General features: G+C 52.6%; 2 protein-coding genes across 5 annotated transcripts; both read left to right on the top strand.

Moving 5' to 3' along the window:
• The first annotated feature begins 238 nt into the window (after positions 1 to 238).
• Positions 239 to 8793, top strand: ARID3C (AT-rich interaction domain 3C). 3 transcript variants are annotated; one of them, XM_077912355.1, is made up of 8 exons: positions 239 to 381; positions 1198 to 1584; positions 3443 to 3515; positions 5317 to 5500; positions 5643 to 5932; positions 6752 to 6934; positions 7144 to 7233; positions 7696 to 8219. In XM_077912355.1, the coding sequence occupies exons 2-8, from the start codon at positions 1270 to 1272 to the stop codon at positions 7794 to 7796; spliced, it is 1236 nt and encodes a 411-aa protein (XP_077768481.1). In that variant the 5' UTR covers positions 239 to 381; positions 1198 to 1269; the 3' UTR covers positions 7797 to 8219. The 3 variants fall into 3 exon arrangements, with proteins under 3 accessions (XP_077768481.1, XP_077768483.1, XP_077768482.1); XM_077912357.1 differs by lacking the exons at positions 239 to 381; positions 7144 to 7233; positions 7696 to 8219 and adding an exon at positions 8679 to 8793 and having other exon boundaries at positions 402 to 1584; XM_077912356.1 differs by lacking the exons at positions 239 to 381; positions 7144 to 7233 and having other exon boundaries at positions 404 to 1584.
• Positions 8794 to 8796: 3 nt separating this feature from the next.
• Positions 8797 to 14833, top strand: DCTN3 (dynactin subunit 3). Of its 2 annotated transcripts, none has more exons than XM_077912365.1 (7): positions 8797 to 8928; positions 10187 to 10271; positions 10930 to 11016; positions 12579 to 12659; positions 13637 to 13695; positions 14270 to 14329; positions 14519 to 14833. In XM_077912365.1, exons 1-7 carry the CDS (start codon positions 8833 to 8835, stop codon positions 14606 to 14608), a joined length of 558 nt encoding a protein of 185 aa, XP_077768491.1. In that variant the 5' UTR covers positions 8797 to 8832; the 3' UTR covers positions 14609 to 14833. The 2 variants fall into 2 exon arrangements, with proteins under 2 accessions (XP_077768491.1, XP_077768490.1); XM_077912364.1 differs by having other exon boundaries at positions 12576 to 12659.
• Positions 14834 to 15696: the final 863 nt, after the last annotated feature.

Here is a 15696-nt window from a genome sequence, read left to right as displayed (position 1 = left end):
GGTGGGGCCCTGGTCCAGAGTCCTATGGTGTTAGACTCCTCACTCTCCTTTGAACGATTCCCGGCAGCTCTCCAGCGCCCCCTCCCCCCAGCCTGGCAGTACGGTGGGGGAAACACCTGTTGGGGGGCTGGGAGTGGCAGAGCCCCCCGGGGCCTCTCCCCCGCGCCGCCGCCCGCCCTGCCCCTCTCGGGTCCCGCCCCCGCGGCCGCCGCCAGCAGAGCCGCGCGTGAGCGCACCGCGGCCAGAGGAGCGCACGGCTGCCGGAGCGCACGGCCGCGGACCCCGCGCAGGGAAGCGAGCCGAGAACGGGGCTGCCCGAGAGGCGGGCGGAGCAGAGGGAGCGCCGTGGAGACGCCGGGGGCACCGGGCCGCGCCAGGCTGGTGAGTGCGGCCGCGGCGTGTGGGGAGCCAGCCCGCCGGTCCCGGGCTCTGCCCCCGCCGCCCTGTTCCCGCGCCTCCTCGGTGCGAGTCCTCTGCGCCTCTGCCCCGTCTCTCCGTCTGTTTTCCTGTCTCTGTCCCTGTTTCTATTTACAGTCTCGCCTTGTTTCTTTCTAATCTCTTCTCTCTTCAGTCTCTGTCTCCTGCTGCGTCGGGCTTTCCTTGTCTCTCTCAACCACTGTCTCACTATTTCTCTCTCCACCTCTGTCTCTGTCCCTCTCTCTGTCTGCCTGTCACTCCAGTCTTGTATTTATCTCTTGCGCCTCTTTCTTACCTTCCCTCTCTACCCAGTATCTCTATCAATCTCATTTCTCCTCACCTGTCTCTCTCTTCTTATCTCTGCCTGATATCTCTGTCTCTCCCCACCTCTGTCTCTCATTGCCTCTCAGTCTCATCTCTCTTTCTGTTTCTCTATCTCTCCTGTCATTGTCTCTCCCTTGGATCTCGCTCGTGCGCTCTCCTCCCCCCTTCCCCTCCCTTTCTCTGTTTCTTCGTCCTTGTCACCCTCTCTGATCTGCTTGGTCTCTATCTATCCTCTGTCAATGTTCATTTCTGTCTCTTTGGGTCTGGGCTCGTGTCTCTCCTGCTCTTTCTACTTCTGTCTCTTCTCTTCTTCTGTCTCTGTCCATCTCTGAGAAAGCTATCTTTCTGCTTTTTTCTTATGGCCCCCGACACTTCCCTGAATCAATGACCACCTCCTCTTGTGCTGGGGGTTATGGGGACAGCAGGGCCCAACACTCATAATTCCCACCCCCACAGGCGGCCCTTTCCTCGGGGCCCCGCCTGGTGCCAGCCCCCCCACAAGCGGGGGGACTGCGCCTGGAAGCTGTAATGGAGGCCCTGCAGAGGCAGCAGGCAGCCCGACTGGCCCAAGGGGTGGGGCCATTGGTCCCTCCGCACCCACTGCCACCACCACTACCTCTCTTGCCCGGCCCCCGGACCCTACAGGCCCCTGAGGGGGCCTTGGGGGAGGTTGGGACAGAAGAAGAGGAGGATGCTGAAGAGGATGAGGAAGGGGAGGAAGCCGGGGCAGAGGAGGAGGCAACCGAGGAGAGCCATACAGGGACCCGGGGCCCCAGCTCACCTTCCAGCCAACCTCCTGGACCTCATCCCCATGAATGGACCTACGAGGAACAGTTCAAGCAGGTAGGACCCCCTCGATGTCAGGCCCTCTCCCCTTTCTCCTCTCTGGGCAAAAGCAATGCCAGGTGATTCTTAACCCCCCCACCCCCCACTGCCCTCTGCAGGAAGGAAAGACAGAAACACAGAGACCTGTCTGGAAAGAGATAGTGGGACTACTGAAAGATAGATAGTGACAGGGAGGGAGAAACAGACATCAGGAGATGAGAGATGTGGAAATAAGTGCGTAGGCACACACGGAAAGGTGCAGGAGACGCCCAGAAACATGGAGGCATGACAGACTTGAGGCTTTTGGTGAGGCTGGAAGGAAAAATGGAAGGAGTGTAAGAGCTTCAAAAATTCTTTTGAGGGAGTAGGGTCTGGGGAATGGGGATTCCAGTGCCAGAACCATCTCACCCTACCTCCTCACACATCAAATCACAAGGTCATATTTCAGCAACCAGTGGGAGTTTCCTGGGCTGCCTATTGCCATCTTGGGAAGCAGGCTGGAGGTTGCCACTTCTTTGGCAAACTGATACATACTCCCCTCATCTCTTCCTGGTCCTATCGCCCTCATCTAAATCCTCTCCTGGCCGGAGTTCTATGGGTGGCAGTTTCTAGCCTGTGATGGCCTCTACAGCGCAGAGTGACTAAAGGGCTCCTGTACAGCTGAGAATGACAGGATCTTACTCATAGAGCCTTAATTTGAGGTTCTTCCTCTCTGTGGGACCCATCTGGAGGTTATTCTAAGGTGCTACTTCAGGCTGTCACTATGAAGGTATTATGAAGGGCTCTGACTCTAGGTGTGCTATTCTGGTGATGTTACTCGTAGGATGTTGGTCTTAGGTATTTTCCAGAAGTATTCATCTGTGGCTAGTACTCTGTGGCATTAATGTAAAACTGGGAGAGTTATTCAGAGCTCTGTGGCTCTAGTGACTGTTTCTCCTGGGTATAAATCTGGGGGTTATTACTTGGAGAGCATATATGTTATTTGTGGGTATCCATCTAAGACTTTGGGCTCAGTTCTTGTGAGAGTGCAGGTCTAAAGTGGATCTCTGGGATTTGCTACTGATAGGTGGTTTTTTATTCTGAGAGTTCTTACTGGGGAATGGAGTGTTGTTACCTACTGGTGTTGCTCAGGGATTGTTATTCTGGGTAAACGACTGTTACTCTAGGAATTGTTTCTCCTGGGTTGTATTTAGGAGGTGATACTGGAGATAGGGCTCCAAGTGACTGGAAATAGTTGGGATGACCTCAGGGCCTTTCAAGTTCTGGCCCCATAGGTCCTGGCTATGCAGGGCCATTACCTCTCTGGCAGCCTCTGTGTGGACAGGTTACTTTCCCTAGAAAGAGACCAGAAGGTAGGCTGAGGGGCCCCAGGTTTCAGTACAGGAGCTTCTGAGTATCCATTCTGCCTGAGGGATGGGTTAGAGGCATCTCTGGCCCTCATCCCCAGCCCTGGTACACAGAGATGTGAAAAGTAAACCTTTGTAGGAATGAACTAGAGTGAATGAGTGCCTCAGGGACATCTGTCAGTTTGCTCAGTGTAGTAGTGGTCCCAGCCTGATGTACTCCTTGAGGCTCTGTGCATGCCCTGGAGGGCAGGCTGAGAGCCTCCTAAGCTTCCTTTCATCCCCTATTCCTCAGAGGGATGGTTTGAGCTTCCCAGGGCACCCCTGGCCAGTGGAGGGTCTCTGTGATTATTAGAAAAAAAATGCCCTTACCTGCCCTCACAGGGAAAGAGTCTAATGCCAGGGAGTCCACATTTCAGACCCTACTCACCCCTTCAGCTGATAACCCTTAATTCAGGATGTAACCTGAGTTGGGATCCCAGGGGGAGGAGGGGAGTCAGTGGAGCTGAAAAATGATCTCAGTCCTTCCCCAGCTGTACGAGCTTGATGCAGACCCCAAGAGGAAGGAATTTCTGGATGACCTGTTTAGCTTCATGCAGAAGAGGGGTGAGTGGGATGATGTAAGGGAAGGACCCGCAACTACCAGTTTTGAGGAAGGGAGACCCCAGGGTTTAGTCCCTAGGTTGGGTCCTCTCTGCAGAGGCCTGAGCTTGGCAACACCTATCCTTTGGGCCCTCAATAGCGTCTTTAACCTCTGACCTTGCCCCCCTCCTCCACCCAGGGGTTAATTAGTGGCCAGCCCACTGGCAGGTTAATGAGTGTGGGATCAATTGGGAGGGTGGGAGGGGGAACTAGTGGGGGGCTGGCCTGGGGAGGGGGTTCCCAGGATTGGGGGGCTGGGAATACCTTGTTCCTCTCTCAGTGGCCTTTCGTCCAGCCTTGTCTCTCTTCAGCTTCCCTTTGCTTTAGGTAGGGGACACCCAGGTGCTCCACAGCAGGAAGGACTGGGATTAGACTGAAGGAAGGACTTCTCAAGGGGGTAGGCTGGGGACCATATGAGTTGGGGTTGTGGAGGAGGAAGAATTCCTTTCCAGGAATCTCAGAGCTAGAAGAAAATGCAAGGATCCAGGAGGAGATCCGGGTGGGTGGCAGTCCATCACTTAGGCTTCTCCCCAGATTCATGGGTCCAAAGACTGACTCATTATCTCTCTCTACAAAGCTAATTAACTCACTCGGAGCTTGGCCTGATAAGCCACTAATTAACTAGCTGCACTGCACCCCCCTCCCTTAGTGCAGCTGCTGGTCAAAGTCCCGCAGGCTCCCACTGCAGGCCCAGCACCCCTTTTGGGATCCTTTCTAACCAGGGACTCTCCGTGAGGACCCCGTCTTTTTGCTTCTCAGAAGGCCCAGTCATTTTGGTTCCAGGGTCCCCTCCCTCTCCTTCCTCGAGGTCTCCCCTCCCCTGGGGAAGTGGGGTCGGGGGTCTGGGCAGGTCCCAGCATTCCCTCCATCACCCTCAAGCCGGGGGCTCTGCCTCCCTCTGGTCCCTGCCTCCCTCAGCTCCCTCTGCTGGGGGAGGAGGTCCCGCGGGACCGATAATTTCCCCCCATTAATCAGGCCGCAGCTAATTGTTCGGGTCCAAAGGCGGCGGCGGAAGGGGACGGGATCGGTAAGGAATTAACTGGGGCCCATCGCTCAGCGCAGACAGGCCCCTTTGTCAGGACTGGCCAGCGGGGGCGGCGTGAGCTGCGGAGTTGGCGAGGCGGGGGGCTGCTGCTTCTCCCATCCGCCATCCCCGGTCTCGGGCAGCCATCCCGCGGGCCGCTGCTTAGGGGAGTCCAGCTCTTCAGCATTGTCGGGAAGTCCTTACTACGGTCTACCCCAGGGGTCTGCAAACTAAAGCCTGCAGCCGGCTGGCCAAATCTAGCCACCTTCGAGATAAGAATGGTCTTTACATTTTTAAATAGTGGAAAGAAATTAAAAGACCACATTTCAGGACATGTGAAATTTGAATTTCAGAGTCTGTAAATAAAGTTTTTATTGTAACACAGCCGGGCCCATTGCTTTAAACATCTTCTATACCTGCTTTCAAGCTAAATGGCAGAGTGGAGTAGCTGGGACAGAGGCGGTTTGTCCCTCAAAGCCAATGCTATTTACCGCCTGGGCCTTTATGGAAGTTTGCCGACTTCTGATCCAGCTTCCTGTCCTTCCTGCTACAATATAGGGCTTGGCGGCTCTATGGGCTCTGCCTGGAATCCCACCTCCCCATCCCACCCTCTTCCCTTTTCTCAGAGGTCCCGCCCTGTACCCTGGCCTCTTCCAGGCAGCCAATTCTTTCAGTCCTTGAGGATGTCCGCAGACAGGGTCTTGGTCTTAGTGTCCTGACTCTCTGCCCACCTCCCACCAGGGACGCCAGTGAACCGCGTGCCCATCATGGCGAAGCAGGTGCTGGACCTGTACGCGCTCTTTCGCCTGGTGACCGCCAAAGGCGGCCTGGTGGAAGTCATCAACCGCAAGGTGTGGAGGGAGGTCACGCGCGGCCTCAGCCTGCCCACCACCATCACGTCGGCAGCCTTCACTCTACGCACCCAGTGAGGCCAGGCTCGCGAGCAAAGGGGGGAAGGCGCGGGAGGGGGCTGCAGGGTTTGGAGGGCCCAGGGGCGGACGTTTCGTTGTGGGCCCCGTGGGCTGGGCCCAGCCTCCCACCCACCCCGCCTCGTCGTCTGCTCCTAGGTACATGAAGTACCTGTACCCCTACGAGTGCGAGACGCGGGCTCTCAGCTCCCCGGGGGAGCTCCAGGCAGCCATCGACAGCAACCGGCGCGAGGGCCGTCGTCAGGCTTATACCGCCGCCCCGCTGTACGGCTTAGCCGGCCCTACCCCTCGGGGACCTCCCGGCCAAATCTCCACTCCTGGAGCCGCAGCGCCCGCGCCCACGCCCAGCCCCCGCCCTGCCCCCGGCTCCGCCTCCGGCCTACCGGCGCACGCCTGCGCGCAGCTCAGCCGGAGCCCCATTAAGAAAGGTGTGAGGGGAGAGGGGTTGAGGTTTGGGCATCTCTGAGACCTACTAGGGGTGCGCCGAGATATAGAGAACATTAAAATGTGGCGACCCAGAAGTCTGGGAGACATGGAGGTCTGCAGGCAGCCGGAGCAGTAAGGACTGACAGGGCACTGCGGTTTGCTGACCGCTCAGGTTTAGGGGTACTGAGGTTTGGAGTCAGTGAAGTCGTGGGAGGTTTGCGGTACGGGTTACTGAGGTGTGGGCCTGAAGCTCAGGAAAAGGTCCTTGTTTTGTTTTGTTTTGTTTTGTTTTGTAAAGGTTTTATTTATTTGTTCATGAGAGACACACAGAGAGAGGTAGAGACACAGGCAAAGGGAGAAGCAGGCTCCCCGCAGGGAACCTGATGCGGGACTTCATCCCAGGACCCCAGAATCAGGACCTGAGCCAAAGGCAGACGCTCAACTACTGAGCCTCCCAGGTGCCCCAGGAAAAGGTCCTTTATCCAGAAGAGCTCCATTCCACATCTGTCTGTGTAGGGCTTCTATTTGCATGTAGTTTTTGCCTCCTGTGAGCTGTATTATTTAATAGCTAAGAACAAGGATAGGCCCCACATTATCTTGGATATATATATATATATATATATATATATATATATATATATCCCCTTTGAGCTTTCCAGCTTCAGAGCCTCAAAGCTGAGACTCTAGATTGGGGGGTGGGGTGGGGATCAAACTCAGTGCTTGAGCTTGGGTGACCTCCATTTGTCCCAAGCCTGGGGGGAGAACCAAAGGCAGAGGCTGAGTTGGTTGGTCTAGGAGAGCTGAATGACATTTTCTTCCAGAGGAAAGTGGAATTCCAGCCCCTCGACTGGCACTGCCTGTGGGCCTGGCTTTGGGGCCTACAAGGGAGAAATTGGCACCAGAGGAGCCCCCAGAGAAGAGGGCTGTGCTGATGGGGCACATGGATCCACCTCGACCTGGAGCTCCCCCCAGTTTCCTGCCCCGTGGCAAGGTTCCTCTGAGGGGTGAGAAAGGGCTGAGAGGGCTTTGGGCCTGTGCACTGAGGGAGGACATAGGTGTTGGAGGTGGGGCATAAAGATTCCACTATAGACAACTGTGTGATTATAGATGTCAGGCTGAAGTGGAACGGGGGCTATCTATAAGGATGGAGGGGGGAGCTTAAAAGTCTGAAGTCTGATTCTCCCAAATGTGACTCCCTGCCCCTCCTGGACAGAAGAGCGGCTGGATGGGCCTCTCAATCTGGCAGGAAGTGGTATCAGCAGTATCAACATGGCCCTAGAGATCAACGGGGTAGTCTACACTGGTATGGGTACTGCAGGCTGTCTATACTGGCATGAGGTCAGGGGTATTTGCTCTGGCATGGGGATTTTAGATTTACTCAGCTAGCATGAGGCTCAGAGATATCCAAAGTTGCATGGATAATGTGGGGTTCAGGGGATTTGCTACAATGGCATGGGTTAAAGGGGTGTCTACAATGGCATGGGGTCTAAGGCATGACCTCTCTGGCATGGGTACCATGGGATGTCTGCCTTGTCATGGGCCTATGTACTAATGTAAATACTTCTTGTTTACCTGTTTGAGGGTATCTATATTGGCATAGGTGTCTCCACTGACCTAAGGGGCTTGTCCTCATTGGTTTGTGGCAGGGATATGTGAGGGGTGTTCTAACAATCAGAGCATTGACTTTTGTTTTCCTCTTTTGTTTCTGTGCCTACCCACCTCCTGCCTGTGTTTTCCCTCCACCATCTCTTCACCCCTTTGTCAGGTGTCCTGTTTGCCCGTCGCCAGTCTGTGCCAGCTTCCCAGGGCCCAACCAACCCTGCACCTCCTCTCCCTACAGGGCCCCCTTCCAGCACCTCACCCTGAGAACTCCCACTTGGAATAAAGAGTCCTGGCCCCAATGCTGAGGGTTGGGGGGAGGAGACATCCCCCACAACTTGATTCTTCCAGCCTGCCCACTCTAGGACCCAGCCTTGGGAGAGGATCCCTTACCCACCATGCCATGTAGACTTGAAGCCAAAGAGTTTTCTTTTGATGTTACATCTACCTCATTGTAACGGGAGAGCACCTCCTCCCTGGCCAACCCCAGCAGCATCTACCAAAGAGTTCTGACCCAGTAACCCTCATCATCTCCTCATGTGCCTCCCTGTGTCAATGTCATCTCTAGGACCCCACCTCTTCAGATCAGACCTGCTTCTCTTCAGAAGCCATGTGAAGGGTTAGGTTGGGTGTTGTGAAGGAGTCGATCCTCAGGTCACATCTGCATAATAAAGCTGCAGTCCCTCCCTCTCTAGTGCCTACTCTTCTTTTTGTTTGGGTCTGGGGTTGGGGAGGAATTACTGGTATACACAGGCTGTGTTGGGCCAGGGGTTTTCAGAAGGGAAGACAGAATAGTAAAGTTCCATGAAGGTAGAGGGGCTGGGTTTCCTGAATCAGACTGCCTGAGTTCAAATCCTGATTCTGCTACTAGAGTGTGGAGTGGCCTTGGACAAGACATTTAATCGCTTGAACCTTAGAAGACGGCTAAAGATTATGAGATTTCAAGGAGTCTCCTACTAATCCATGGGAATGGACCAATCCTTAAATAATAGGTGTATTTATATGGGCAATCTCGGGGGATGGGGTGGGAAACCTCTCTGGTTCCCTGGAATTAGAAGAAAGGTAAGCAGGAGCTGAAAGCAAGGGTGGGGCTTGACTGGTAGCTGTTGTCTAGGTAACCGCCCACACAGCTTTTGACACCTTTCACAGGCCCTGCCGGCCACTTCCGGCATCGGACGGTTGAATCGTGACGTCACTTCCCGTACTGAGGTCCGCCCGCGCACTCGGATTAGCCAGCCTTCTCCATTTGGCCGGATGTCCCGCCCTCTGGCTGTTCCCCGGCTATCGCGGGGCGGCAGTAGCCATGGCGGCTGTGACCGATGTGCAGCGGCTACAGGCCCGTGTGGAGGAACTGGAGCGCTGGGTGTACGGGTCGGGCGGGCCGCGCGGCTCGCGGAAGGTGAGCGATCTAGGATCCGGTGCTCTCTTTCTGGGGCCGAGCAAGAGCGGTCTACTGGCATGGTCCTCAGGATGGATGCAACCGCTCCAGTCTCATCGCCTGCAGCCTGGCCTTTGAAATAACAAAGGTTCGAAACCTTCCGGAGCTTATATGACCCTCGGGGTCCATTTCCATGGAGGGCACTGCGGGTTGTTAGGACCGATTGCGATGGGCCTAGTGTGAACTGTGACTAAGACTCCGCCTCTGTTTTTGCGGGCTAGCTGGGGAGACCTGACACACTGGAGAAGCTAAGAGTTTCAGTAAGAGCTGAAGTCCACAATGGAAGGGCTGTCTTGGAGCCCTGCATAGTTAATTGCTAAATATTGTACAGAAAGAGGTCCATGGGAAGCCAGAGGAGTCAGGGCAAAGGTGGATAAGGGTGGTTCCAGGGATGGGAGGTGAGGTCTGAAAGCCAGGATTAGGAGGGAAAGGGGTTGGATACCTGGTGTTTAGATATGGACCAGCACTCCTTCACACCAATGACTGAATTTCGCCAACTGCGAAGCTTAGTTCTCCCAACCCCTGCCCCCTAATCCCCTTTTTACTATTGGAAGACCTTTTACTGAAGGTGGAGTGTCAGGCATACCCTGGAGTAAGTGCATCAGAGGTAATGATGTCTTCTTGTACATTTGTTGTGGAGTTAGTTGTCACTGGAAGATTGTGCCCCATTTGAGAACTGATTTCTCAAAACATTCGCTCCCTTTGACATCTCTGACACTAAATCCTTGTTTTCTCCTACCTCTATGGCTGTTGCTGCTTAGTCCTATTTGCCTCTCCATATATTTGACCCTTGAGTATTGGCATTCCTCACCCTGCATTCTAAAACCTGGGTGAGATCATTCACTCCCATAGCCCCTCCCTCTGTTTGACCATTTAATATTGGAATTTCTCACCATCAACGCCTAAAGCCTAGGTAGGTTCAGCCAGAGAGATAGAAACCGGTGAATATATAGGATATGCTAATGCCCTATGGACTTTAATATAGTTAATTACCTCCTCAATCAGACTTGAAATTTCCCAAGGACTACATGATTATCTTCCCCTTCACACTGAGGATTCCTAGAAGGTGGGGTTGCATCTCCTTTAATACAAGAGGAAGGGGCCAACCTACTTTGTTGGGACAAGGAGATTTGGAATCTAAGAGAATGAGGGTTCTTTACCTCTTTCAAGCCTTGAGTCAAGAGGCGAATCTTGAGATTAACTTTCAATCCCTTTACAGGTGGCTGATGGCCTAGTCAAGGTACAGGTGGCTTTGGGGAACATTGCCAGCAAGAGGGAGAGGGTGAAGATTCTGTACAAAAAGAGTAAGTGATTCCATAGGGTGCCTGCCTGCCTGCCTTCCCATGCCTATGCTTCCTGGGACTTGGCCCTTGCCCTCCAGCCCAGTAGGTCACTGGAATCACCCTATGGGGATAGAATTTGAAGATGTTTCCCTGCTAAAATGGTGAAGTGGGGTGTTGTGCTTAAACTCCAAGCCCATGACAGTGTCCTAAGTTGTGGGATAAGAGCTCTGCATCAGAGGTCCTCTTGGTGAAGTAGAGAGGAGAGGTATGGGATTTTCAAAGGCAGAAAAGAAATTAGGCACTGAGAGCCCCAGGCTTTTCCAGCCATACCTTTTTGATTATGTCAAAGCAAGCAACCTAAAAAATCAGAAAAAGCTCTGGCTTGTCTTGGTGTCACTGAGAGGCAAGGGACTTTCCACCTTTTGTGAAGATAGGTCATTGGGTATGCTGAGGGCCCCAAGATGGTGGAGCAATTGTGTTCCCAGCTATAAATGCTGAGGTTAGCCAGGAGGTGGTCAGAGGGGAGAGACGGGGAAGTGGGGCCTGATGGAGGCCTGCTGATGGACACTGGGTGTTACCTCCTCACTCAAGGCTCTCCCCAAGGTTGACCACTAATATCCTTCATAAGATTCCCCCCTCCTCAGCCCCATTCCATTTTTCTATCTTGCTTCTTTTCTAGTTGAAGACCTGATCAAATACCTGGATCCTGAGTATATTGACCGCATTGCCATACCTGATGCCTCTAAGCTGCAGTTTATATTAGCAGGTAATGCTGGACAATGTGTGTACATGCATCTGGGGATTATGGATTGTGGGGGGAGTTGGGCACAGAGATGGCCTCCCTGCCAGTCCTCTCATGGATACAGCTTCTGTCTGCAATTCTGGTCTAGCCCTGGGCTAAGGACTGAGGTCATCCTGTGGTCTTCTGGTAGGCCTTGGGTGTGGTATAATTCTGAGCCAGTTGCAGGCCATGGTGCCAATAGCAGTGGGAACTACTTCAGTGTTCTATCAAAGGTCTGTCTCTATGATTTTCCTTCAGAATCTTCCTAATTTCTGCTCACTAGACAGAGGAGCTTCTAGGAAAGGGCGGGAACAGAGAGCATTGCTTTTGGGAGAGGTGAGAATATTGGCATGAATTTCAACATTTTTTCTTTCATGTGAGAAAGCACTGGGATTTCAAAGTTCTCGGCAGGAACTATTGACTTGGCAATGTCTCCTACTCAGTTTAGTCAGCCACTCCATGAGGTAGGGTTTGCCAAGTACCTGTGTTTGTTCATTCATTCAAAAGATGTTTAATGATTGATCATCTACTGTGATCCAGACCATCCTTGGTGTCAGGTAACGGTGGTGAACCAGAACATTCCTGAACCATTGCCGTGGCTCAGGTACCCAAGTTCAGGATATCTTCTCCTACACTGACTCTGGAGTCCAGCCTCTCCATCCCTCCCTGGCTACTGCCTCAGTGTCTGTCCCCTCATATGTGAATAGTTGCAGTCTCCTAAGTTCTCTTCCTGACCCTAGGCTTTCCCTTCTTGCATGTGATCCAGTATCCTCCTCCCCAAACACATCTCCAACATGCTACTTTGTCTACTTTGGAATCTCAGCATCTCCATCTCTCTCCTTGCTAGGATAAAATCCTAATTCCTTAGCCTACCATTCAGAGCCTTCTAGTCTATAGGTCTACCTTCCCATGCAGTTGTTTCCTGTGTTCTCTTTACACCAGGTCAGTCAGTTGAATTATTTTTCCTATGTGAATTAAAAAGCATTCTTGCCTCCAAACATTTGACATTAACAGTGATCCCTCCTGCAATATGCTTCCCACTCCCTGCAGTCATTGTAATCACCCATGCAAGGTCCAGTCCAGTGCCTGCTCTTTTCACTGGGCTCTGCTACTACTGTCCCAGCTCTCTAGAAGCTTGTAATTATCGCTGTCTCTCAGGGCCAGTGAGCAGAACCTGCCTGATAGTCTGTCACATGTCTCCTCTTTCATACCTTCTCAGAAGGCTTTGGGTGTGGAGACCTAGGTCTGAAGGATGGCGTCAGAAGGGCTCACTGAGTTAGTTGATAGGAGGCTAGAGTAAGAGGCCTTAGGGTTACAATGTTAAGAAAGGTGGGATTTGGAGAAACTTAGAGGCTTCTTGGCCTCAAGAAGCGTCATACCAGAGGCATCTAGGAGAGGTGGGGGCAGAATGGGGGAATGAGCAGAATAGCTGCTCCATGCTCCATGACTCAGCCATGTCTCCTGGCAGGTTCTTAGCCCCTTGTATAGGAATAGCAGTGCCTACGCTTGCCTCACTGCCACTATCTTGTCTGTTTATGCCTCAGAAGAGCAGTTTATCTTATCCCAGATTGCACTCCTGGAGCAGGTAGAGGCCTTGGTGCCCATGCTGGACAGCGCTCACATCAAAGGTACTTATGTGGGGTTATAGCTCTACTATTCTGCTTGGGGAGGTGGATGGATGGACAAGTCTTCCCTGTGCTTTAAATTACCTGGGTTCAAGCTAAGTCTGCTCCTTTTCTTTACCCTTATCCTGTCACCCACAATGGGAGTAAAATTTCCAGAGCAGAATTCAGTTTTCAGAACCTCAGACAGTTTGGACCTAAGGATACTAGTGTAAGTCCAGCAACCCCCAACTCTGGGTACCCCTTCTACCTTCTTCCTCATTCCTCAGCATCTGTTCTGCAGGGTGCTGTGTAGCCCAGATTTTACTGTAAGAGTTCCCACCAGGCATGTGAATGTCTGTAAATTCTTCCCACTGCACTGTTGAAAGCATTTCCTGGGCCTGAGTTTTGACAAGCAGACAGTGACTTTAATTGAATCCAGATATCCATCTTGTCTGTCTCCGGAGGTATTTTTTTCCCAGTTCCCCCTCCCTACCCCTGATCAGCTATCTGCTGAGGGTCTGACACACTTAAGCTGTGGGCCCAGCATGGTGGCCAGGGCTCTGGGTGTTGGGATCCAGGTGTCCAGCTTAGGAACCTGGCGTTCATCCTCAGCCCACCTCAGACTCTGTCTTCCAGGCAGACCTAGTCCCACTGGGCTGAGAGCAAAGCGACAGATCCCATGATAGGCAAAGGTTTCTTTACTTCACCCTGCTTACAGCACTGGGTGGGAAAGGAGGGCCATGGGCAGGGGCAACTCTGGGGACCTCAAGCCTCAAGGCTTTGTTTTCTCCTAGGGGCCTGTATCTTTGCCCCCTCTGGGTCCTAGAGTAACTGGGGTGGGCAGGGAGCCTCACCACCTTTAGCTGCAGTGGTCGATGAAGCCTGGCGTTTGCTTAGCTTCTCCACTCAATACTTTAATCCTGCTGAAGACCTAATAGACTATTGAGCAGTCCCGGGGGAAGGCACAAGCATCATCAGGCAATGCGTATTGTGTTTTACAGCCGTTCCTGAGCATGCTGCCCGCCTGCAGCGCTTGGCCCAGATCCACATCCAGCAGCAGGTATGGGAGGGGAGAGGACTGGAGGGGAAAGTAGAAGTGGTGAGGCTCCTAGTCCCCACCCCTGCCACCTGCGAAAGCAGCCTCAGGCTACCCTCATGTCAACTCTAGGGGAAACTTGAAGGTTAATCCTTTATCTTCCATCTCTTGGCTCTCTGAGTAGGACTATTCTGAGACACCAGAAGGTTGATGATGGGAGGTACCCAGGAATTTCTGGGGATGGTGTGTCCTTGGCTATGGGTACAGGAGCTGGGTTTTTTTGTTTGTTTGTTTTGACTATTCTGAGGCCTAAGATTAAAGTTCAAAGAGGATTCAGATACAGGGGACAGGAGAGAGGACATATACAAGCAGGAATGTTTCCTTAAATATATGATCCATTCCCCCTTAGGACTGCTGTTGGGGTCCCTATCCTGGAGCCTGAAAGTGCCCCGTTAGAAATTTGTTCCATTTGGCTCTGGAGTTAAACACTACTTTTTCTAGGCTTTATGGGGAGTGAGGGTCCTTGATAAGGCAGAAAAGTTAATGGGAAGTGGGGTCTTTATCCAGCTTCTTTCTCTGCCATATGTTGGCCCCATAGGACCAGTGTGTGGAGGTCACTGAGGAGTCCAAGGCTCTCCTGGAGGAATACAACAAGACTGTATCCTTTCTGCTCAGCCAGTCCCCTAAGAAATGCTCTCCAAAGCCCTGTCATTTTGTTCTTTCTCCAGCTCTGTCTCATCCCAACCCAACAAACCTGTCTATTCCCCTCCTCTCCAACCCTTTGGCAGATGTAAAATCTCTCCACTCCCTCATTCAGGCTCTTGTTTTCACCTTGACCTGCTACCAGACAATGCTTCTCTCCAAGCAATTTGTGCAGTGGGATGAACTGCTTTGCCAGCTAGAGGCCGCCAAGCAAGTGAAGCCAGCAGAGGAGTAATGGCTGCTTCCCATTCCAGGGTGGGCCAGGACGACAAGGCTCAGGACGCAAAGTGTGAAACTGCCTTTGTAACAGGGCAGAAGCAGCTCTGTATTGGATTCACAACCTACCTATCTGCATTCAGGTGGGGCTCGGAGGTCAGAGGTCTGGCTACTTGAGGTTTGCTGTTTGCACCCCCTCCCCACATTAGTGTCCTATTCCAGTAACAATAAACTATAGAAATCACTGGAGGAGTGGTGCTAACTTCCTGGTCTAGGATGGGAATGATGGTGAGGAAGGGGGTGGTAGAGGGCAGAATTGCCAGCCTTCTTAGTGGTTGAACCAGGAGTTCTACTCATCATGGTTTGGCTTTCTGGGAGATGTAGAGCTCTCAAGACAAATGCTCTCATTTGATTGATATCAGTGGAACATTTGTTTGTGCATCCATTTATCCCACATCACATATCCTCTAAATGTCAGATCCCATGCTAGGTGGGGAGGACATGATCCCTGCCCTACACAGACTAGCTGGGGAGATAGTGAAAGAAAAGTCATCCCACCAATCAGGCACTGGGTCCTCTAGGGTACAGAAGAAAAAGGGATGGGGGAGGCAGCCCTGGAAGGTGATGTGCAGTGTATTTGAGAGCCAGGGGAGAGCATATGCAAAGGTAGAGAGGATCCTTGAGGTTTCTCTCTTGGGAGCTTACTTGGTGCTATTAAGTAGGAAAAGGATCCCAGAAGACTGTTGGTTGCTGGGCTTTGGGTTCAGGGGTGGGGATGGGCAAAGTGTGTGTATGGAGGGGTGTGGTTTGCTGGGCTGGAGAGGGAGGGAGCCAGATGATAAAGGACTGAGGCGGGAGATTGGTGCCTCACTCCACCAAGTGTTTGCTGCCTCCTTGTGGTCATAGGGAGTGCTGTGGCCCCAGACCCCTCTTCAACGAACTGCCCGCCACCCAACCTGCACAGTTCACTAGCCTCTCAAATTAAGCATGTCTTAATTCAGACTGAAACTTTTAGTTATCCTAGACTCTTCTCTTCTTCTCAGTCCAAACAGTCACCAACTCCTCACTAAACCTACCTCCTAATATCTCCCAACTTAATGTACTTTT

The sequence above is a fragment of the Canis aureus genome, chromosome 10, assembly GCF_053574225.1.
Source record: "Canis aureus isolate CA01 chromosome 10, VMU_Caureus_v.1.0, whole genome shotgun sequence".
NCBI classification, from domain to species: domain Eukaryota; kingdom Metazoa; phylum Chordata; class Mammalia; order Carnivora; family Canidae; genus Canis; species Canis aureus.
Note: the sequence above shows the minus strand (reverse complement) of the source record. Positions and strands in the feature narration are given on the sequence as shown.